This window comes from Homalodisca vitripennis, chromosome X (assembly GCF_021130785.1).
Source record: "Homalodisca vitripennis isolate AUS2020 chromosome X, UT_GWSS_2.1, whole genome shotgun sequence".
Lineage (NCBI taxonomy): Eukaryota > Metazoa > Arthropoda > Insecta > Hemiptera > Cicadellidae > Homalodisca > Homalodisca vitripennis.
This window is the reverse complement of record NC_060215.1, coordinates 11,611,183-11,636,542: the sequence shown is the minus strand read 5'-3', so window position 1 is coordinate 11,636,542 and position 25,360 is coordinate 11,611,183. Positions and strand designations below refer to the sequence as shown.

At 35.4% G+C, this 25,360-nt stretch overlaps 1 protein-coding gene across 1 annotated transcript in view; it reads right to left on the bottom strand.

Annotated features, from left to right (window-relative positions):
- LOC124368683 (host cell factor 2) overlaps nt 1-25,360 on the bottom strand; it is a 117,103-nt gene that overhangs the window by 7,066 nt on the left and 84,677 nt on the right. The window contains exons 11-18 of the mRNA XM_046825969.1: nt 23,218-23,332; nt 21,152-21,358; nt 18,757-18,983; nt 18,058-18,250; nt 10,400-10,564; nt 6,395-6,615; nt 3,882-3,968; nt 2,616-2,783 (exon numbers count right to left, since the gene is read on the bottom strand). Coding sequence (XP_046681925.1) covers nt 2,616-2,783; nt 3,882-3,968; nt 6,395-6,615; nt 10,400-10,564; nt 18,058-18,250; nt 18,757-18,983; nt 21,152-21,358; nt 23,218-23,332 — 1,383 coding nt within the window. The remainder of the gene's footprint in view (nt 1-2,615; nt 2,784-3,881; nt 3,969-6,394; nt 6,616-10,399; nt 10,565-18,057; nt 18,251-18,756; nt 18,984-21,151; nt 21,359-23,217; nt 23,333-25,360) is intronic.

Here is a 25,360-nt window from a genome sequence, read left to right as displayed (position 1 = left end):
TCACTATGCAATAAGACACCTAAAAATTAAAACTTTAATACATCAGCAGTTGGTAGCCAATCCTGTCTAACAGTCACATTGAAACTTGTACAATTTGATGTCATTTTAAATCTAAGACCATCAACACTGCTAAATTAACAGCTAAATTCTATTGTTAAAACCTGAATCTTGCCCTCTTTAACCATAAATAGTAACAAGAATATAACTTAGTGGTTTTGTGTTGTTACCATTCAAGTAAATCTGGCCAACAGGAGCAGCCAACCAAAATTTTTAAACCACCTTTAGCTATTCTATTATCAAACACTATTTAAAAAATTACAGTAATTTTACCTATCTATGTTTTTCCATATAGACATTACGACAATAACATTTTAGCGATTGATAATTTGCGTATTCTGTTGATTTTATTCATTAATTGTAATAACATTATTTGAAAATATTCGTGTTGGAATCAAGTGAAAAAAGCTGAGGTATTAAGAATTCAGAATATCTCGATACCTCTAAGAATCAAGGTATCAAGCATCGGAACTGACCCATCCCTAATAAAAAAACTTTATAAAAAGTATATGTAAAACACAAAATATTATTTGTAGTATGTTATTTTAATCAATATGAAGTAGAACTGTAATAAGACAATACACACATTTGTATACATACTTATTTCTTAAAAAATGAAAAATTTTAGTTTTGAACATTAACTTTTCACATAAACAACGATGTGGATTCAATGCTGCAATAGTTGGTAACAAATGTTAAATAATTATACCAGGGATATAAATGTCTGAAATGCATCTGTGTACAGTAAAACTGAAGGGTAAAAACCAAAACTTTCTAAACCATAACAATTTGGATAATCTTTGTTCATAAATATCATATATTTCACATAATATTTTGTTTAGTATACAAAATTCATAAAAAATGAATTTTACTATACTAAGACAAGGTATATACATGTATGTATTATTTCTTAGAAAATAAATTAATTTTCTACAAATTTTAAAAACAATTTTCTACTTTTACATCAAATTTTAATGCCCAACGAGTTATGCCTTGAATCTTGTTTTCAAGTTTTTCAAAAGTGAACCAAAGAAACAAATCTGTTCTATCTGCGTATTTATTTCATGTAAACCAACAGGACAAAGTAGTTCTAATTTTGTAATAATGCTAAGTATAGGTATTTTTAAGCCCATCTTCATTTGTTTTGTGTCCTAACAATAAAACACTTGAAGTCTCAAAACTATTAATAACTATGTAAATGAACGTTTGAAATGGAGGAAAATGTCAGAACTAAAAAGAAACATATACTGTATGTACAAAAATATAAAAAGGGAGATAACACTTCATAAATATAGATGGATGTCTATGGGACGTCCACAGCACGGGTGGGAAAATGTATGCTTGTGCTATGCATAAAAATATGTCGAAGAATGTTTATATAACAAAAAGTCATGTGTGTAAAGTTTTGTTGCTCTTCGTTTAAATACGGGGTGAGTATGACCATATCCAGCCAGCAGTGATCTGAACGTGTTGAACAGCAAGGAGTTTGTATATTTGTCCAACCACTCGTACGGCCAAAAACACTAATAAATGTATTTGGTTATTTGAGTAAACATAGACAGTTACTTAACATATTGAACACATGCTGGCCAGAAACTGTGGAATCTGCTCCCTAACAACTTACAGGCCCTAACTGGAGACCCACTGAAAGAGAGCTTAAAGAACGGCTTGTCAACTGACCCTTCTACAGTTTGGGCGAGTTTCCTAGATATCCAATGGAACAATAACTCTTTAATAATAAACACATTGTTTTTATTATTGACGCATGTACTTTTCTTGTTAAAAATGTAAATAAAGATTATATGACTATGACTGAATTCACTGCTAAGAAAAAAATTAAAACCTACTTATTAGGCATGCTATACAATTTTAATTTTAGCGTATATTACAACAATGACTGAAGGTCTCCGATCCGAGACCACAGCACTCCAGGAGCGTTAGCAGTGAATATGTTAATGAATCAATTTACAACAGTTTCATTTAAACACATTAAGCAATTGCGTATGTAATGAGATCAGAAGAAAGGTTGAGTATCCCTTCCAATCATACAACTCATATCAGTTTAAGGGTTAACAGTATATAGCACATAAAATTAATTTAGAAAAGTTGATATTTTGGTAATTAAAAAAAAGGATTACTAACGCTGTAAACGGTACATGAGTTTCTAACATGACACGAAATTGAGGATTAAATAACTTTAAAATGCCTTTTACTTTTTCTTTCAAAAAATAATTTCTACAAATTGTCTTATCAGTTCCAAGATAATTTTTTGAAATATTCGAGAGAAAATGTTTACAAAATGAATAAAACAATGTTTTACTATACAAGGAGTAGAGAGGTAACAGAGACAGATTTTGATAATGTAACTCAACATTAAAAATATCGGGAAGACTCAGCTTTGCTTGAATGTTAACCTGTACTCTAAAAATAACTTTTTAAAAATTACCTATTTTGGTCAAATCTACAAGAATACAATTTCCAATTCTGTGATAGGAAACATAAGTGATTATAATACAAAATTTATTTTTTTAAATAGAAAGAGGAAAAGTGGTATATACCTGAGGCTGATTCTGGCGTACAGCCAAGCAAACTGAATATTCAATGATCTTTCCTGCTGTATTCACAGGGGGTTCCCAGGATAGATGAGCTCCTTCTGCAGATTTGGAGATCTTAATAGCTGATGGAGCCCCGGGATACCCTGGCAGGCAGATTCTCGTTCCAGATGCCTAAAAAATATTCTTCAGTGAACTTCCTAGCATTGATCCAAATGGCAGTTTTTCAAAATTTTAACAACAATTTTAACCCTTTCAGTGCCAGTCATTTTTTTGGAATGTTAGTCAAAAATGCCAAGGTTATTTTTACAAGTGTTATCCAAAAGTGCCGTGTAATTTTTAATGATTTGGAAACAGTTATTATAAAATGACATAACTTTGTTGTTTACTGGCCAATTTTCATAATTTTTGTTTTGTTTTGTACACAAATGTGTGTATTAACACTAAATGAACTTTATAATGTCTTATACTACAATTAAAAAAATAAAATCTTACCTTGTTATTTTATTTTTTAATCTTCAGGTTTGACACGTATATATTGATAAAAAATTTCAAAGTCCTTTACTGACTTTCATTGTTCATACATGTGATAGCTATAATAATAGCTATATAAAATTGTAGAATAGAAATAAACAGAATAGGCCCAACACGATTTTGCCTATTTACTACTACTGCTACTTTCATCCTGAGATATTTCAGGTTCAGAAATATCACTGTCAAAGTTGTCATTTAGGAATTCTTCTTCCACTACTCTTCTAAGAGTATTTTCACTCAGTGGGGACCTTTAACGATCCATATTACATTGCTTACACAATTCACAATTTGCTTATAACATTATTATAAACAAACACGTAAACATAACCTCAACAGACCACACAGAAACAGCAGACCGGCAACTACGAAAACAAAGCGTCACGGCTACAACGTCATTGACGACCGGCCAGCTTGATCGTAAACTTTTGTCATTATTACTGATTGATCAGCTGTGTTTGTGCTATTTATAACATGCATAAAAGCAAGTATGTTTATTTTTAATGCGAATTGATATAAAATACGCGTAAAAATATAATGTATTATATTTTTAATATATTTTCTTAAAAACGTCCACCGGACGTTGGCAATTAATGGATGTTTTTTTAACATCCGGCCACCCGGACGTTGGCACTGAAAGGGTTAAATTGTAAATCAGTAACAACTCAAATCCAAAAGGAAATAACAAGAGGTGAGAGAAAAGTATTATTTTGTTAAAATATTGAGTAAATAGTTACAAACCTCATTCTTAATGCCGTTTGTTGTTGAAGCTTGGTTGCATCCCAGTGCTGCTGAGGCTAAAGTCGACAGTGCATCTGCTTCATCAACCTGAACTCAGAAAGAAATATTACTTGTTATCAAGGATAAATGAGATTAGGTTTAGGGACGGGTTAACCTAGGAAGTTCCGTTAAGTTACCTCTAGTTGTCTCCTCCTATTAATTAACTAAATTAAATCATTACTCTCGTTATATAAAAAGCTCATCAAGTCTGAAGTTTCAAGTATTCAATGACTGAGGTAATGTAATGTCTTGAACGAGTTAATAAAATATCTGATGTTTACGTGGTGGTTTTTGTACATTTTTATGAGCCATCATTACCAGCTCTTGTTAAACTCATAGCTCTGTGACAAAAACTAGTAGCTCTATTTCTAATTACATTTTCAAGATTTAAGTAATGAAGAATTTGGTTAATGACCAAGATTCTATTAAAAGTCTTTTGTGAATAAAACTAAACTTGTTTGTAATTAAGACTAAACATCCATGATGAGAAGCAAGAAGTGTCTTCACAGAACTTTTTGTGTAACTTTTTAGAACCTTTAAAAACATTTATCCTTTGGCCAGTCATACCTAGACCTACATGACTAGTAACAGTGTACTAGTTTAATACAATTTAGATAGCACTAGTTGTTTCATCTTTATAGAGTATTTGTAAACATCTTCAATTAGTCATATTATATAATAACATGTTTACTCTATAAAAAGCTATTTATTCTATAACAATCGAAATAAAACAGGATGGTCACTCAAAACCATTTTTAAAATTCCTGGTTGTAACCAGGAATGGTTCCAGGTTGTGGTTATTTTAGCCCATTTTTAAACCAAATATAAACTGTAATACTGTATTTAACCCTTACAGAGTGTAACATTGACAGTTTTTCGTCACCAGTTGTATTTGCAGAAAATTACACGAAGTTGCAGTGGCCCAGCAAATTTTGTTACCAACAGTATGAGCGAGAAGTTTGGTGACAATTTATCACTAACATCTATTAGAAGCTCCTTTGTTTATACCTCTGTGCCTTTCAATGTGTTAATATAACATAGCATATAACTAACAATTTTCCTTTCTGTGATGTTTGAAAAATAAATGTATAAAATTTGGAGAAATAAATAGAACAAATAGAAGCAACACAACACTACCATGGGGCAGACTAGCTGCATTGCAGGTCAGAGGTCTGTGGGTGCAAGGACTTTTGATACTAGACCACGATTTTGCTGGTACACAAAATCAGTTTGGTACAACAAAATATAAACCATAAAAACTTTAATCTGAACTCTACTTTATCTTTTTTTCTTTTTGAAAAAACAGCCTAAGAATACCACAATATTTCAAAGAACTCATGTGGAAACATGCAGATGTTCAAGGAAACAAATATATTTTTAAAACTACAAGTCGTATCCACTAAATTTTAATTTTAAATGATGGAAATGGTAGATCATAAAATGGCCTACCAGAATATATTCCATTTACATAACAATGTATTAGTATATATTTGAATTAATTATAACATCAATATTTGTGAAAACAAAGGATCTTTGTTCACGAATAGAAAAATGTGATACAATGATATAAACTATATTCTTTATATTTATAGAGAATTTATTTATGTACAACTACACAAAGTAAGACGTAAAGACGTTATTATAAAAAAATAAGAACTAACACTTATCTGATTACTGCCAAAAGCAGCTGACGTCCGTGTACAGAACCAGCAGACACATTGACAAATACAGTCATCGAAAATACGAACTTCAAGGGAATATTATTTTTTAAATCACACTATTTTTTATATTGTACGTTTCTAAAGAGGTTTTTATACACAGAGAACTACAAAAACTTGTTTAATCAATCACTAATTTGCGTACTGCCGATAAGTTGTTGTCCATTAATAGAAGCATCAATAATCGTAACAATGTGGCGAAATAAAAATATGAGATATGAATTATAACTAAAATATTATGTTTTAAACAAGGTAATTTGTTAATTAGGTTTTATATATATATATATATATATATCATCATGTATATGTATATATATATACACATGATTTCATACATAAAGTAAAACAAAAACATGTGTTAGCAATCAGTAATTTGCGTACTGCTGCTCAGCTGTCCCTTTGAATAGACCAATTTTGATTCGAGATTAAGCTTTCACGCATCACACACAGCCACAATATTGTGAAATCGAGTGAAGAATTTCATGGTACTGAGTATCAAAACTGATCCATCTGTAGTAAAAACTCCACGGACATTATACAAATTCACGCATAATCCACACACCCTATTCCGGAGCCCAAAACTTACGAATAACCTATATATAACCTATATAATAACCTATATAATAACCTAGAATATGTGTGAAAAATGCATCAGAAAGTTACCCAATGACGTTTATTCGTGACTTCTATAATAATTAGATATCAATATCGAACAGATATTGGGTACATGTTGTTATTATTAAGAGAGAACTGTACCTCTTTTTTAATTTTTATTTCAGGCTCTTTTTTAATTTCCGGTTCACTGGTGGTAGAGACAGGTTGTGACGGGGTAGCATCATCTTTGTTGTTAAGACCATTGGAACTGTTGCCTTGGACAAAGTCCGACACGTAATCATCAATGAGAGAGGGAATTCTGCCGGAGGGTTTCTCCACATCAGCTGTTGATGATGGCTCCATATCAGATGTACAGTCCATCCCTATAAAACATCAGCCCATCCACATTACACTCTAATATTAAACAAGGACATAAAACACACACTAGTTATGTGATCTGCATTTGATCTTGTATTTTTTAATATAGTTTCCTGAATTTTAACTAGATACTGTCCAAATTTTCTTTTTAACTATTTAATGCAACAGCTGATAAATTAATTTCATTAATTTTGTCAAGAGTGTCTTTGTTGTTTCTTCCACGTACCATTCATTCCTTTGAAGTATTTGTTTTAATTGTGCAACACTTCTGTTTACATAGCGTGTAATAATTAAACATGGAAAATTGAATGATTCTGAAATTGATAAAGTGTTGGTTTTATAGTGATTGTGAATATAATTAAAGTAATAGTGATATAATAATAATTAACTAGTGAATTACTGTAATAGAACAAATGAACCCTGCCAAACCTGTAAATACTTCTATATAGAGAAAAAAAGTTTTTAAGCTACTGATAATCTTTCATTCAATGTAATGTATTAACATGTTACTGGGGAAAATATACTGTTGTGAAACATACAAAAAATTCAAAGGCAATTCCTCTACCACTTTTTATTTTTAAGTTAGTATTATTAGATATTTTTAATTAGTTTTAACTTTTATAAATGTTGGATTTTATCTATTTAATTTAAATTACTTGTATGATATAGATGATAAGTAATTGTTTCAAAACGTGTTAAATTTTACAGTTATATAAAAAATAGAAAGTGATAAAAGTAAAAACCACATTCTTATATTTTCAGCATTCCTAAACAACTGCTAAAAAGCTAGCAAAGAGCTGAATCAACGAGTTAATGGATGAAAATTGTAGGCAAGTGTTGATCAAATAACAATGTTTAAAATGAGTAATTATAAACAAATTGTAAACTTTATTTTTTGTTCAGGATATGTGTTCACTTTATATGATAAAACTTTTGGAACTGTACTTGGCAGTTTTTTAATTCTTTATAGGGCTCAAATATTATAAATAAAATATGTCTTAACTATTGTGTGGTTTGTAGAAGCAAAAACTGATTTTCCTATTAAAATAACAACTGTTCAATACACATCCTAGTCAGATAACATAAGCACTGTGAGGACATGAAGTCCAGATACAAGCATGTCTCTTGAGTTTTAAATGGCTAACTCAATAGATGCCACATAATCTTCCACTACAAAATTTCACTAGAACTTCAAAATGTTTATCCCAAAACCAGATGACCATAATCTTTCTGTTGTTGAAATTTTGATTGAACTGTTAGGGATAGATTAATGAATTTGTAATGCATTCACTGTTGTGAATGGATTTTTGTCATATTAAATCCATGTTTAATTTACCCGTTACAACCATTAAAATAATCCTGTTTCCTTCACAATCCTTCCATCGTCAAAAATAACCTTCAAACAAAGGATTTGTTTTCTGTTAAAAATTATTATACTCACATTTCAGTTCTAGTATGATTTTTAGTAAAATTAAAGATTTTTATTGACTTATTTAAGATAATACTTAAGGACAAATAATCACACATGAATTTGAACTACGGAAATCAAGCAGTAAAATCAATACATAGGGAGAGTCAGCCAAACTCCCTTTAGCAAAAAACTGAACTACAACATTTTATTACAAAATGGACAAATACCCGACCAAGACATAGGGAGAGTCAGCCAAACTCCCTTCACCAATAAACTGAACCACAACTCTCTATCCTACGCAACAGAAAATGAGCTTCAAGAGCCCATTAACATTATACGTGGTAATGGTGCAAATCAAAGTTTTTTAGACCTCTGCCAAAAAATAAAAGTAAAACTAAAAACAAAATAGTCTCTCTGCACAGAAACACAGGGGAGAAATTTAATGACACAAGTAAACTGACTATATTACATCAGAACATCAACTCCATGTCAAATAAAGTGAACAGACTAAACCACTTGTTAGACGAATTCCTCCCTAGTATTGTTGTGCTAACGGAGCACGGACTAAAACATGATGCTCTTGAAAATACCAAAATTCCTAACTATGAACTGGTAGGAAGTTTCTCTAGGATGCATCATCAAAAAGGAGGTGGTGTAGCCATATATAAACACTTAAATCTGGGAAATAAAGTGGACAGGATTGATACAATCCCAGCACTAGAGATGATAATATGTGAGACCCAACTTATCAAAATCAAAGAAGGCCAAAAGAGCATCTATGTGTTGGGTGTTTATAGACCACCATCTGGGAACTTGGATGAGGCAATCGATCACTTGAACACAATCCCCTTTCAACAAAGCATTATAATTGGCGACATAAACGTGGACAACCTAGTTAAAGACAGTCCCTGTTTGAAACTTAATGACGCTCTTGCACAATATGGTGTTAGGAGATTATCACTGCCACCAACCAGAGTAACCAGCACTACATCAACATCAATTGACTGTGTCTGCTCCAACATCCCTTTACCAGAAGTCACAGTAGATGTCTTGACCACAGGGCTTTCGGATCACAACGCACAGCTGTGTTCAACGAATCTGAAGAAATCACCTGTTCCCACAACTTATTCAATTAGGAGACATCTTAATAAAAATAACCTTGACAGCCTGAGTGACTACTTAAAGGGACTTAACTGGGAATTAGTGCTTAATGCACCAGCTGTGGACACTGCTTTTAGAAATTTTAGCCAAATACTTAACTCTGCAATGAACCTAACATGTCCTTATAAAAAAACCAAAGCAAAGCTTAATGCAAGAGCTTGTCACTTTAATGATCCAGAAGCTCAAAGACTGAAGACCGAGTTTTTAGAAGCCTTAAATAGAGAAGAAACCACAGGTTGCGTAGCTGCTAAAACCCAAACAGCAGAAAAGAAAAAAGCCTATGATATGAGACTGAAATATCTAAAAAGGCAAGCAATAGTAGACAGCATAAGCAACTCAGAAAACAGGTCAAAAGCAGTCTGGGACACAATTAATAATGAACGCCATGAGAAGAAACAGGACACTCCACTTGAATTGACAGTCAATGGCAACAAATTAAACAATCCATTCGAAATAGCTGAGCACCTAAATACTTATTTTACAACTATAGCTGAGATAACACTAAAAGAAGCAGGTCAAACTTCAGATATCTCAAGGAAGCCTCAATGCACTACCAATGCACCTGAATTTGTTATTCATAGCACTACACAGGCAGAAGTTAAGAAAACCATCATGGCAATGAAATCAAAGCCATCAGCAGGCATAGATGATGTCTCATCTATCTTACTAAGCACTGTGTTGATGAAATTACAATGCCTCTGACTGATATTATGAACGTCCTTAGCTCAGGGTATTTTTCCAGCTGACCTCAAGATTGCCAAAATAATCCCTATTAAGAAACAACCACAAAGCACAGAAGCTGGCCACTTTAGACCAATATCTCTTGTATCAACCATCTCCAAGATATTTGAAAAAATTGTTTTAACAAGATTAATAACCCACCTCATGGACAATAATTTGCTCAGTAAACATCAGCATGGATGTTTATCCTCTAAATCTACAACCACAGCTATCACTGACTTCTTTGAGAATGTAATTGACCAAATTGAAACTGGAAAAATAGCATCCAATTTACCAATTTGGGATAGAGGAACCAATATACTTCCGCCAGTTCTTGGTTTTGGTTCTTTTCTCTCAAGCACCACTGGAACCGAGAGTCTACTCTAGAAACCGACACATCACTGATACTGACCTGATGAAACTTACACTAACACATAGTTATGAAGGACAGGGAAGGGAATGGGTAGACACATTTAGACGCTGTAGAATGAAGGCACCTTTTCTAAGATCGGGTCGACTGGTTGGTGTGAGAGGTGTGTCGAATGGCAGGTCCTCCGTCGTGGAGCCGGGGAGAGTTGAGCTGCTGTCTGTGTCCTGAGACTCTTGTGGTTCAGGATCATCTTCGTCCTCTTCGGTTAACTCATCTCCTACCAGTCGCAACCCTACATCACACACGACCATATGTTTCATATCAAAATATCCAAATACCATTGATTGTAATTAAAGAATAACAATCAAAATAACAAGCTATTTGTAGCAAATCTGTTGTCCTTCTACATTTTCCATGATATTTTTACCATTGTGTCATAAATTAAACATTTAACAATAGTATTATTTGTAAATGCAAACTTTCATTCAAATCAAAAGTTTAATTGTCAAGTTTTAAGACTATTTGTTAAGTTTAATTTATAGTAATTTAGTCACAGGAACATATATACATCATTATCACATCTACCTCCAACAAGGTAATAAGAAATTGAATCATGCACTCTTCTATTACATTCTGCCAAATTCTGTTAGCCATACACTCTTCTTAAAAGTGCGGTTCTATAGAAAGTATAAAACTATTTTATTGCCATTTATATTATTTATGTGGTGTCATTGAACAACTGTGTGCAGGAAGGCTACTTGATCAGTTAACAAGTGAGCAACGATGATCAACTGTGGTGTCATTGAACAACTGTGTGCAGGAGGGCTACTTGATCAGTTAACAAGTGAGCAACGATGATCAACTGTGGTGTCATTGAACAACTGTGTGCAGGAGGGCTACTTGATCAGTTAACAAGTGAGCAACGATGATCAACTGTGGTGTCATTGAACAACTGTGGTGTCATTGAACAACTGTGTGCAGGAGGGCTACTTGATCAGTTAACAAGTGAGCAACGATGATCTAACTGTGGTGTCATTAAACAACTGTGTGCAGGAGGGCTACTTGATCAGTTAACAAGTGAGCAACGATGATCAACTGTGGTGTCATTGAACAACTGTGTGCAGGAGGGCTACTTGATCAGTTAACAAGTGAGCAACGATGATCTACTGTGGTGTCATTAAACAACTGTGTGCAGGAAGAGTACTTGATCTATTTTCAAGTGTGCAAATGTTCCAGACTTGTTGTATTAATGATGATCTAACAGTGAATAAAACACAATCCTGATGTGATTGCATGTTTAATAGGTTTGATGCATAACTTCATCTCTTAACAGTCCTTTATTCTCCAGACCACAACCCAAACTGCTTCGATCAAGCATCTATAACAAGAATAATGAGGCTTCAAAGTTAAATTGAAATTAAAATTGCTTTTATTAAACAGATGGAGTTAGGGGCTATGAAATCCTCCTCTACCACTCAACCACAAACTATGGACCGACCTACAATCATGAACTCTGTGTTTGTAGCAAAATCCTTAGTGGATGATGTGGTTATTTTTAATTCACCATTGCACAGTTGCAAGTAACTGCAGTTGATGGTAGTTGAAACTGGCCTAATCCGTTGAAAATGATATTGTCTTTATGTTGATGTCTGAGTGTTGTTTTAAAAAGGAATGATGAATACTGTTCTAAAACCACTATCTGTAACAGAAATGAAGAACATACGACCATGGTCATTACTCGAAAAAGAATAGATCAGAAGAATAATGTCACTTAGGAAGAACATATTTTCAATCACGTGTAAGACACTGCAGCAGCTGCAAGAATGGACACAAACAAGAATCAAATCAAATCAAATCAAACCGTTTAATTGCAGTTGACAATATACATTGCATAGCAAACGTCAATTTTCATGTCTAAATTTTTTCCATTCATCCCACATCAAGGCCACATTTAAACTTACAACATTCAAACATTCAATCCCCATTCATTCCATGCCAATTACGCCCACTTTCGGCGCTGGAGTCAGTTTCCTCATCGCGTGGTCTCCCAGTTGAATGCCAGAAACTCATCAACACTGTAGAAAGCGTTTGACGCCAGGCAGAGTTTGATAGGAGTTTTTAACACCTTGGGCGTTGAGGCATTTTTAATTTTGTTTGGCAATCTGTTTATAAAATGAACACCTGCCTGCGAAGGCAAATGTTCATAAACCACCGTTCTGTGCATTCCCGAACAGTAGTTATCTCTGCCTCTTGTCTCATATTCATGTATGTCTCGTCCTCTGGTTAAGGCACATTTAGACAAACAATATAAGGTTGTTTCTAAGATGTAGAGACATGGCAAAGTTAACAGTTGCAAATTTTTAAACGCTGTCCTGCACGACTCTCTGAAGTTTAAATTAGCGATAATGCGAATTGCTTTTTTTTGTAATTTGAAAACTCTCATAAAATGGTTGTTTGGACAGGCTCCCCACAAAACAATTCCATACGAAAGGTGGGGATAAATTAGCCCGTAGTACGCCGTAATCAGTACCTGACTTGGGCAGTATTTTGCCAAAGATCTTAAGACATAAACTCCTGAGGATAATTTGGCACAAACATAATCAATGTGATTTTTCCATGTCAAGGTGTATTCCAAGGAACTTTGAAGAATAGACTTCTTCCAATAATGTATCTGCAACCATAACAGCAGGACCTCTTTCAATATCTATAGAGCGCATTGAAAAGTTTAGGAAATTTGATTTTGATGAGTTTATTTGAAGATTGAGGCTATTGAAATGTTGGACACAATTGTTAAGGTCAACAAAGGTCTGTATTTGTAAATTTTGTTTTGTACCTCCTCTAAAACAGAGAGTCGTGTCATCTGTGTACTGCACAAGCTTTCCATGCAGTAGTGATGATTCAATGTCATTAACATATATCAGGAAAAGAATTGGACTGAGTATTGATCCCTGGGGAAAGGGGAACTCCATATCTCAGTGCAGTAGGTTTTGAAATTTGATTCGAAATTTGGACGACCTGTGTTCTATGGTTTAGGAATGAACTAATCCATAAAAGTGGCACGCCTCGAATGCCGTGGGATTCTAATTTGTCAAGCAGTGTTTTGTGGTCAACACAGTCAAATGCTTTTGAAAGGTCAATAAATACACTTTATGTGTGATTATGACCTTCAATTCCCTCTACAACCATATCGACAAGATTCACTACAGCGTCAATTGTCGACTTTCCCTTTCTGAAACCAAATTGGTCGTCTGAAAGTTGGTTGTGTTTGTTTAAAAAATTTAGCATTCTTGACAAAAAAAGTTTTTCGAATATTTTGCTCAATACAGGCAAAATAGAGACAGGCCGATAGTTATTTACTGAATTGGGGTTATCTTTCTTATGAATTGGATGCACTTTTGCCAATTTTAGGAGAGAGGGAAAGACTCCTGTTAGAAACGATAGATTAACTAATTTGGTCAGTGGCTTCACTATATGCTTTGAGCATTTTTTTATGAGCCACATTGACATAAAATTAATGTCATTAGACTTTTTGTTTGGAAGTTGTTGAATTATTTTATTAATCTCTTCCTCAAACACAGGAGCCAGCACCAATGAGGTTGCTGGGCTCTGTCTACGCCTGGGGTTTCCTTGTGGAAGTGATGAACGAGGATCTCGCCCACCAGCAACAGATGCAAAAAATCTATTAAACTCGCTAGCGACCTCTGAGGCATCACTCACAAGTCTATCCCCTATTTGGACTTTTATTTGATTATTTTCGCGACTTTTGTTGTTTATAATGTCCCAGACAGTTTTGGAAATATTTTTGGAAAAAAGAATTAATTTAGAAACATCATATGCTTTCGCAGCAATGATTACTTTCCTATAAGTTCTTTTGTAAACTCGAAAAAAGGCTTTAAATTGTTCGTTGGTCGTGGTTCTATTGATTTCTGAAAAAAACTTAAGTTTTTCGTTTGAAACAAGGATGCCTTTTGTAATCCAAGTATTTTGCGTCTTTTTTGTACCGATTTTAACTGTTTTAGTAGGACAACAGGTGTTGAAATGGAAATTTAAATATTCATTAAAAGTTTTAAACTGCTGTTCTACCGGTTGTATCGAATTTAGAAAATCCCATTTTTCTTTAGAAAGGGAGGCGTTGAGGAGAGCAATATTTCCAGGCCTTGTGTCTCTTATTGTTTTGGGAATTTTCGGTTCTTTTTTGAATAGTTTACCTCTGATAATAGCCTCTTGGCCATAGTGGTCAGAGATTGCTGTATTGACCACAGTCACTGCAACATCAGAGATATTAGTAATAATGTTGTCTATAGCCGATTGAGCATTAGTGGTTACTCTCGTTGGAGATTTCACCAACAGTTCAAGATCAAATGATCTTAGCAAATCGACTAAACGCTTGGTAGATGGGTGATTGTTGTTTAGTGCATCAACATTAAAATCACCCATCAGAATGTAATTTTTTTGTTTACCCAGGTCCGTAAGTAAAGCTTCTAAACTATAAAAGAAAACGTCTTTGTTTCCTCCAGGAGACCTGTATATGCCTACGACGACTAATTTTGATTTGTTTGTTTCAAGTTTGACCTCGACTGCTTCAAAATGTTTTTCAGACGTTTCTTTGATTGTAAAGTTTGTGAAGATACAATTTTGTTTTAAGAAAATAGCAACACCGCCTCCCTTAGAGACCTGTCTGCAGTATGAGTTTGCCAATTTATAATTTTGAATTTTGCACAGACCAATATTTTCACTGTTAAAACCGTTTTCGGTTACAACGAGAATATCTGTTTTCAGTTCTTCAGCCATAAGTTGAAGTTCTTCCAATTTGTTAGTTGCTAATTGGGCATTTTGATGAAGCAGTCGTAATGAATCATTATTGTGTATTTTTTGTTTGCACCGATTTGAGTTGGCTAACTTAGCCCTTTGCCGAAAAGTGGGCTCCCTAAAAAAGTCGATTGCGAGTCAGTCTGTCGTATAGTTGGCGATATGTACTCTGAGGCCTCTGTGGCACCAGCAAGAACCCCGCCTCCGGGCGACATCGAAGCAGCTGAGCTCCATTGACTCCCCGTGGCACGGCCGCAGCAGATCCGGACTTATCGCCACTGTCCAGCACAGGGTATTTCCTCAGAGCTTCAGCGTATGAAATGTGCTGCAGTCTTCCGGAGTGTTGGTGCTGAGGGTTGACAGCAGCTGGCACCTGGCTAATGGTGGGAGAGGAGGAGACAGTTGGAATCGCCAGGCCCGGTGCACCCGCAGTCTTGAGAGGTCTCTCCGATGCGACCCTCACAATCATCCTAGCCAGCAGCCGCTTGCCCCTCATTGTGAGGTGTTGTCCGTGCCTCGTGAAGAACTTTCGGCCGATCCCCCCCAAGTTTAGCACTCTGGCATTATATCGGGCAGCCAGTTCCTCGATGTAAGCATTGACGAGGACGGTCTCATCGTGGACAGGAAGGTCTGGGTGCAGATCATGACGGTGCGGCAGGGTGGCAATGAGGAACTCGGCATCGGCTTGTCGGGCAGCAATAAATTCTTCTAGGTGGCGGTATATATTTCTCTGGGCACCGACTGCCAAATCATTTGCGCCGGCAATCAGTACCTCACATCGAGGTCCAGGTCCAGGGGATGACTGGTTCAGCTTGATGATGTCTAGCAGTCGGGCACCAGGCATGCACACGCCGCCAATCGAGGTCGCAGAGTCGGTCAACTCCCGCACAAGTCCCGTGATATGCCGGGTGTGACTGTCGCCATTAATAATTATTCTTTTACTGTTGGGAATGGATGTCTTAAAGGAATGTCTATTTTTTTAATTTTATGCCTTCTTTCTGTAGTTATTATTGTAGGGACATTTGTTTCTATATATTTGTGGGCCGGTAGACTATTAATTTTGTTTGGTGATTGCAATGACGATTTGTTTTGAATATTTCCAGGATAGTCCACTGTCGCGGAAGCGCGGACGATCTGGTTGACGCGAGGCGAGTTGTTCACCGTGAAGATCTCGCTGGTGAACTGGAGCAAACGAGTGTCGGATTCGATTGTGTGGTTCAACAATCCTTGATACTCGTTTTTGAGGCGCTCTATCTCTTTTCTAAGTATAAAAATCTCCTCTACCAGGTCGTCAGGTGAACCAGATGGGAGCCCCCCACTCGGTGTGACGGTCAGCACGGATACCTGGTCAGGGGTGGAATAGGCAGGCCCTGTGCAAGGTGTACACGGTGTGTCGAGTGCAGGTGGAGTGTCAGGCACCGATGTTGAGGCGGATGTAGTCGATGAGCCAGATCTTGGAGTGTCGGGTCCTGGCGGCGCCGTCGACGGAGTGGTCGCTACAGCTTGAGTGTTGCGATGCGGTGATAAGAGATAACGCATCGTAACAGGGTGTACACCGCTATGTTTGCTATTACAAACCGTCACTCTTGTAATATTTTCATCGGTTTTAATTGATGCGACACAACTTTTTCCAAGGTAGCGCCAAGATAACTCTCCACTTTTCAAAGTCCTATGCTGCCTGTATTTGGCATTATTAAAAACTATACAGGGTTTACCAGTCTTTGTTTGTTCAATTTTAAACATCTTATTAGTAGATGTATAGAAATAAATATAATAAATAAAATAAAATTTTAACAAATACAATAACACGAAATAGAATATAGATATTAAATAACAAACTACAAAACACTGATAATGAATAAATATATTAATAATAAATATTAAAAGAATTTAAAAAGTTAAAAAGTTGCATTAAAATAATAATAATTTATTTTTAAAGTGTTCTCTGTTAAAACTCCAGCGTGGCAAAAAGATAACGCATGAAGTGGGATTCGATCCGGATAAGTCAACTTGAAAGGCTGGCGCTTTACCGGTTCAGCTACAGTTGCTACTTGATATGAACGGTACACTAGTCGTCCATAAAGCGCGGCTCTCCGTAGTTACGTCAATAACCTGTTGTGTCTAGATGCAGGCATAACCTTGTTAGTTTGGTTATTACTAATTTATATTTTACTCACAAAGATATCGATCGTACGAATTCAATTTAAAAGCAAAAGTAATAAACAAGGGTATCCTATAACTTAAAACTGAGAATTAAAAAGTTGAAACAGTGTAAAATAATTTAAACTACGGAGCGTCGTTGCTAGCGTGTTACACGTTAGGGCCAGGCCAGGAGAATGATGGCTCAACACAGTACGGTGTTCTGGTCATATCAGAAATAATGCACTCAGTCACTTGTATGAAAGTAAGATCAGTCTAGAACAGCATCCTTGACAGATCCAAGAAGAAAAGATCTTGTGATGTCCCACATCAAACCTATTCATCAAAAATAAGTGTCTGGAAACTGTTCAAATGTGAGGAAAATTTTGAGACAAGCTCCTTCTATCCCTTGGTGCCACGAAAAGGAATTTTTAAAGAGGATGTGTCAATGTGGAAAATGCAATGTTAGTTAAACATGACACTATTTACAGTGTATATTTGTCAGTGAGGAGTTGTTACTTGGTCAAACGTTTTACCAAAAAAAGCTTTTCACAATTTGGTTATACCAATTGAATTATATATTGATACTCAAACCACTGGGGTAGACATACAGACGTGTTAGGTTGACCTTAGTTCAATGTGTTTCCGCTACCTATTATTAGAACATCCTTTGAAAAAAAAACCTAATTATTTTTTTATATTGGTTTTAACTTGTAATTTGTTTGGATATTTTGTCAGACCACTTTGTTTGATTTGTGTCTAATGCTGGACTGTGAAGACTCTGATGAATCTGAAGACGATATGGGGTAGTACGGTAATTGTGAATATAATACGCACTTGGAGTGGATCCTGTGGGTGTCGTGGTGTCGATAACAGGCTGGGGCATCTGGTTGAGCACCTTGCCCAGAGAAGATATCAATGTGGGGCCACCAGCAGCAGATGTGGTGCAGCTGGGACTGGGCACAAAAGTCACGGTCTTCTGGCCTCCCACCATCTGCACAGTCACTGGTTTTCCTCCTATTGTGATTGCCTGCACAGAAGAAATCCTTGTTAATCCTTAGTTTTGACCCAGTCATGCTACCCTTGGATACCCATGTGGAACTAATTAAAAGACTTGTCAGGCTTAAACTGCTCCTAATTTAAAACACAATAATTACAATTTTCCTTAGTCAGGGATTCATATGTTATTTATGCATAGTCCACTAAAAGAGTGTAAAACATGACTATCTTTACTTTCTTAAGCAACAATATAAAATTAGAAAAAAAAACATGATAAGATCAGTGGAAACCTCAAAATTGGGTTCAAACAAACAATGAAAAAATGACTAATTTAAAATGGTTTTTTATCCTTAACTTACCAAATTAAGCACTCAACAATGTAGATGACAAAATATGTAAGAAGGAAGTGGCCCGTACTTGGAGTATTGGAGAGGGTGAGCAGTTTCGAAGCACCCGATTTGCATGAACATTCAACAGAGAATCTCAAACTAACAAAATGAATAATGTAAGAAGTGAAAAGAAGGAAGCAGCTAGTACCTGAGAAGCACCGGAGGTCTGGGTGAGCAGTTGAGAAGCACCCGGTTTGCCCGTAATAGTGACTGTCTTGGGTAGGCCTCCCTGGCCTGACCCCGGCATGGTGATCGTGATGGGTTTGCCGATTGCAGTGGTGGTCGTGTTGGCTGATGACACCATCACCATGCGCATGCCGCTAGTGCCTACAGAACCTGACACTGGCAGAACCGATACTGTTGATGTAGGAGTACCTGCAACACAATTTGCTTAAGTATTACTTACAACATACCTTAAAAGAAGATGATAGAAAACTCTCTCGTTTTTCCTCAATTCCAACATTGTTTATGTTTTTGTAATTTTGTACAATCTTTTAGTTTTCAATCTATTTTAAGTTTAAAACTTTTATACCTCTCATCAACTGCTGTAATACACAACCCGAGATTTACCACATCACTGACTATTGGAGAGAATGGAGTTCATGTACCACAGTGTCCACTCCGTTAAACTTGTAAATAACGAATCATACAGCAAAAAAATAATTTTGTTTTTTCGCGTCGTCAGTCTGTTGCGATGGTCAGTCAATACTGGCGAAGAATCATTAAGTGAAACAGTGCTCAAGTAAGTTCTCTGGCTAGTAGGGGTAGAAAGCAAAAATTGGAGTTAATTAAGCAAAGCAAGGTAATATCGTGATTTTATAACAATAACTGACTTTAAAATTGTTTTATTCTGTGTTTATGTGCATTGGAGCACATCCATTCATAAACGACAGCTGATCGGCAGTACCCAAATTACCAACTGCTACAGCTGTTCTTGTTGTTCTGTGTTTGAAAACCACATGTAAGATAGCATAATTAACATTTTATCATTGTTTTGTAAATTATATTTTACTTGCTCATGCACAACAGCATAAATATTTTCTATATTTATGTTTGAACATCACAAATTGTCTGCTGCTTACAGACAAGTGATCAGCATTGCACAAATGTTTGTTGTAGTTTGTGTAGCCACCTCACCGGTATGTAATTAAAACTACCTACATGTGACAGAAACAACTTTACAACAATATTAAGTTTATGAGTTTAAGTAAATAATCATCCAACAATTTTTACTTTCAAATTGAACAGCACATATCTCTGCTCGCCAAGGAAATTGTTAACGCATATTAGTCCAAAGCTCGGGAAGGGCTGTCATATTCTAGTTTTATTTGATGGACTATAATATGATCTTTTAGAAACTGTGCATTTTAGCTCATAAATTATGGGAATACGTTTGTATTACTTATATAACGTGTTTTAGACGTTTTTTAAATGTTTGAGTAGTTTCTAATCGCTTGTAGCAATCATGAAGAAAATATAAATATTCGTACAATTTATAGAACACACATATTTTTTCTTTATTTTTTTTTAATTTTATTTTTATTCATTCCAGATTAAGATCCTTAAGTGTAGAGAAGGTTTCTATTGGGTAGTTCACGTCTTGTGAGAGTCCCACACTACAGGCTGGCCACCTGTGTGCATAAATGCATTTTCCTGCTTCTCCCTTTAAAAGAATGCTCTACCCTATTTCAAAATTTAATTTTTTTTTACTTAAGATAAGAAGATGAGGAAATCCTTCATTGCACTTACATACTAATGACCTTTACACTGCTTCAGGAGTGACAGGATATTCAGGATGGGTGAGGTTGGAGGTAGGGGCTGTCACCATCTCAGTCATGTCACCATGGAAGAAGAGGAGGCTAGCTCTATTCTTGATCAGTTGTCTTCCGCAGAAAGACACAGTTATAAATACATGCATGTAAATAAATATAGAAAATATAAACTATAAGAAAATATTATTTACAAAACTATGATAATTGCCATGATAATATTATTATCCATTCACTAAAAACAATTTTGTAATAATTGTGTTGTAATTTATGTTGGTAATATTTAAAACACAATTGTTCACTAAAATGGTTTTGTATATTTTGCCAGTTTTTACAGTTATTATTCATATATTTCCGTATAACATTTCTTAAGTTTATACTTTAACAAAATGAATTAGAATTGTTTACTTTTTTCCATCTTGTTTGGCTGAAACCAGGAAACTCAAAAGTTGAAGTTTTGAATCTAAATGTTATTGCAATAACTAATAAAAACTAATAACTAATGATAAAAATAACAATATAATTGGTCATTATTGTTTTCTGTGTGAGGCAATTTTATTATCATTCATAATAAGACCAAATTTTTCATTTCATGCTAAAAAAAATGCTTTGTCAAGGTTTTTTTGTACAATGTTCATTTAGGGTTTCACTTGTGCCACTGACATTCCATCTGCATTGCACTGTCTTACATCGCGTTGTTCATTACCACCAAGCTGTGTCCGCTTATACCAAATCACATCACACTATCCTAAAGCATTAGTACCAAGAACTGACCTTGACCGGCCTGGGAAGTAGATATGGCCTGAACAGTACGAAGTCCTGATGCAGTGGTGACCACAATTATCTGCTGAGTGGCGGGTCGCCCGCCTCCTTGTGGCTTGGTGATCACGATCGTTTGTTGTTTGTTAGGAGGGTTCTTGTTGACCGTGACCATGTTGGATGGTACAGTCTTCATGGTAGTCAGCACCTTTTGACCACTAGCTGCAACATTTGGAAACGATCGTATTATAATCTCTGTGGCAGAAGATACTTAGTGGTGTATCCGAGCAAAATTTCAAGAATTGATTGACGAGATTCGAAAATCGCATCTTCTGAAATTATTTGCATCATTATTAAAGTTCATGTTTCACGACTTTTAAAAAGGTTTGTAAATGAATGTCGTTGCAAGGTCACTGGTCTGTACAAATAAAAAAAATCAAAGATTAGTTGAGACTCATTGTCAAACTCTTCCAGCTCATTGCATAACACAAAGATGATCAACAAACCACCAAGATTATTAAATATTCATTTGAAACAGTCAAAATGGCTCCTAAATTTATACTAAGAAGCTATTTATACATTTCAAGTAATTCACATTATTTGTATTCTGTATAATAAGAATGTTACATGTAATCACATAAATTTCATTCTCAATTCTTAAACTCATAAGTATAACTCTGAAAAATAATAGTTTTGTTTCTAAAAGTCATGAGTTGGAACTATTAAAAAATAACACAACACATACAAGAAATAAATTTTAAGAAAAAAAATCCAGAAAACAATCAAAAGGAAATTGACATCACATTTTAAAATAAACTAAAGAAGTATTTATTAACTTATCAATCTTTTTATTGAAGAACTTTATATTGTTTTTATCAATTATTTTACTAAATCAAATAACAAACTAGAAAACAATGAATCATTTCAATCAACTTCTAGAACTTCTTCACTAAGCACATTGTTACGGCCATACTCCTTATCTGTGTTTTAGCATGTTTACCTCACTTTCCAGTTTTGATTTGAAGCCAATAAATTTGCTTTTGCAATAAATGCATCAATTTTTAAACTTATTTTCATAGCGTTTTGAACATTTTTACAATTTTCCTTACCAGATTTCCAAAAATGTATCAAGGAGTCTACTTGAGGTATCATATGAAGCAGTTATGTAAGATAAATCTGATACATTACATTCACTTATTAAAGGTACAACATAAGATGAAAATGTATTATAAAAATGTTAAATACTACGTTGCAAACGTTTTCCATGAAATGTTATAAATGTATGACACAAAATCGTTTATTACGTTACAAAATTTAAAACACAAACGTACGTCAATATAATAACATTAATAATGTCAATATAATAACAGAATAATTCAAATATTTCAAAAGGTTACAAGAGTAAATACAAATGTTTATTAGGAAAAATGAAGCATTTAGTAATGAGCAATGTTTAATCCACTACTACAACATTTTCACAAAAATACTAATATCAGTTTCGCCAAGATCATCGGCCAACGTGTGAAGAGCATTCTTCACTCACAACGCTTGCTGTTATAAACCGTTATATCACATAAGCGATATCACCATGCTGGATATTAGAGATTCCGGACATCGTACGTCCCCAGATATTTACCGGTTTTACAGTACTATAATAAACATTCATGTAAAAAAAAAAAAATGTTAATCCAAATCAAACTTAGTAATACACATAAATGCATCAATAAACCCAGGCATACTTCAATGACTATAAGTGAATACGATTGGTGCAGCTGCTTGGAATATTTGGTTTTTAAAAAAACTTAAGATTAATTCTTTTTTTAAATATAATTCTTATTTCTACACAGATCAAAATTATTCAAAGTCCAAATGTGAGTAAAGCACCAAAACATCTAGAAACAGCTGGGCAGAGCAACGATTAAAGAGAGATAAATAACTTCAAATAGGTTGTTTGACACAAGCAAGAAGAATAATGCAATGTAAAGTCCAATATAATGAATGTCCACTATTTTAGTTTTATATATATATATATATATATATATATATATATATATATATATATATAGTGCATGTGGTATTACCTTGGGTTCCCTGAGCACTGACAAGTTTGACAATGGTTGCTCCCTGCGGAATACCCTTTCCTCCGGCTGACATTGTAGTGCCAGGTTTTCCTTGGATCAGGCTCACCTTAGGAACCTGAAAATGTCAAATTGTACATATTATTTGTTTTGTAATTTATAATTCTTTATTTACATTACTTACTTTAAACGAGTACAGCATTACAAATAAAATTAAACCTCTCCCACACAAAAGCCTGTGATCGTCCTGGACCACACAGTGCTCAGACCAAGGAAATACACTGTCGTAATTAGACCTGCGGAAGAGAAGACAGCAGAAGTTGTAGGCATAATCAAGAAGGTGAAAATCAAAAATTCTGGCACAAAGTTTGAAGAATTCAAAGTAAAGTTAGAATTTGTTTGTGGTAAAATGAAGTCATAATGCGCAGAGGGGCAGAGGAGTGGTGCTCACAAGTTGCCTTCCTTCCAGTATACTGTACCTGTCAGTGCAGCCACTGTTTGCTCTCGAGACTATTATATTAGACAGTGTGATAACACTTGGTGTCCAGTATACTGTACCTGTTAGTGCAGCCACTGTTTGCTCTCGAGACTATTATATTAGACAGTGTGATAACACTTGGTGTCCAGTATACTGTACCTGTTAGTGCAGCCACTGTTTGCTCTCGAGACTATTATATTAGACAGTGTGATAACACTTGGTGTCCAGTATACTGTACCTGTTAGTGCAGCCACTGTTTGCTCTCGAGACTATTATATTGGACAGTGTGATAACACTTGGTGTCCAGTATACTGTACCTGTCAGTGCAGCCACTGTTTGCTCTCGAGACTATTATATTGGACAGTGTGATAACACTTGGTGTCCAGTATACTGTACCTGTCAGTGCAGCCACTGTTTGCTCTCGAGACTATTATATTGGACAGTGTGATAACACTTGGTGTCCAGTATACTGTACCTGTCAGTGCAGCCACTGTTTGCTCTCGAGACTATTATATTGGACAGTGTGATAACACTTGGTGTCCAGTATACTGTACCTGTCAGTGCAGCCACTGTTTGCTCTCGAGACTATTATATTGGACAGTGTGATAACACTTGGTGTCCAGTATACTGTACCTGTCAGTGCAGCCACTGTTTGCTCTCGAGACTATTATATTGGACAGTGTGATAACACTTGGTGTCCAGTATACTGTACCTGTCAGTGCAGCCACTGTTTGCTCTCGAGACTATTATATTGGACAGTGTGATAACACTTGGTGTCCAGTATACTGTACCTGTCAGTGCAGCCACTGTTTGCTCTCGAGACTATTATATTGGACAGTGTGATAACACTTGGTGTCCAGTATACTGTACCTGTTAGTGCAGCCACTGTTTGCTCTCGAGACTATTATATTGGACAGTGTGATAACACTTGGTGTCCAGTATACTGTACCTGTCAGTGCAGCCACTGTTTGCTCTCGAGACTATTATATTGGACAGTGTGATAACACTTGGTGTCCAGTATACTGTACCTGTCAGTGCAGCCACTGTTTGCTCTCGAGACTATTATATTAGACAGTGTGATAACACTTGGTGTCCAGTATACTGTACCTGTCAGTGCAGCCACTGTTTGCTCTCGAGACTATTATATTGGACAGTGTGATAACACTTGGTGTCCATGATACTGTACCTGTCAGTGCAGCCACTGTTTGCTCTCGAGACTATTATATTGGACAGTGTGATAACACTTGGTGTCCAGTATACTGTACCTGTCAGTGCAGCCACTGTTTGCTCTCGAGACTATTATATTGGACAGTGTGATAACACTTGGTGTCCAGTATACTGTACCTGTCAGTGCAGCCACTGTTTGCTCTCGAGACTATTATATTGGACAGTGTGATAACACTTGGTGTCCATGATACTGTACCTGTCAGTGCAGCCACTGTTTGCTCTCGAGACTATTATATTGGACAGTGTGATAACACTTGGTGTCCAGTATACTGTACCTGTCAGTGCAGCCACTGTTTGCTCTCGAGACTATTATATTGGACAGTGTGATAACACTTGGTGTCCAGTATACTGTACCTGTCAGTGCAGCCACTGTTTGCTCTCGAGACTATTATATTGGACAGTGTGATAACACTTGGTGTCCAGTATACTGTACCTGTCAGT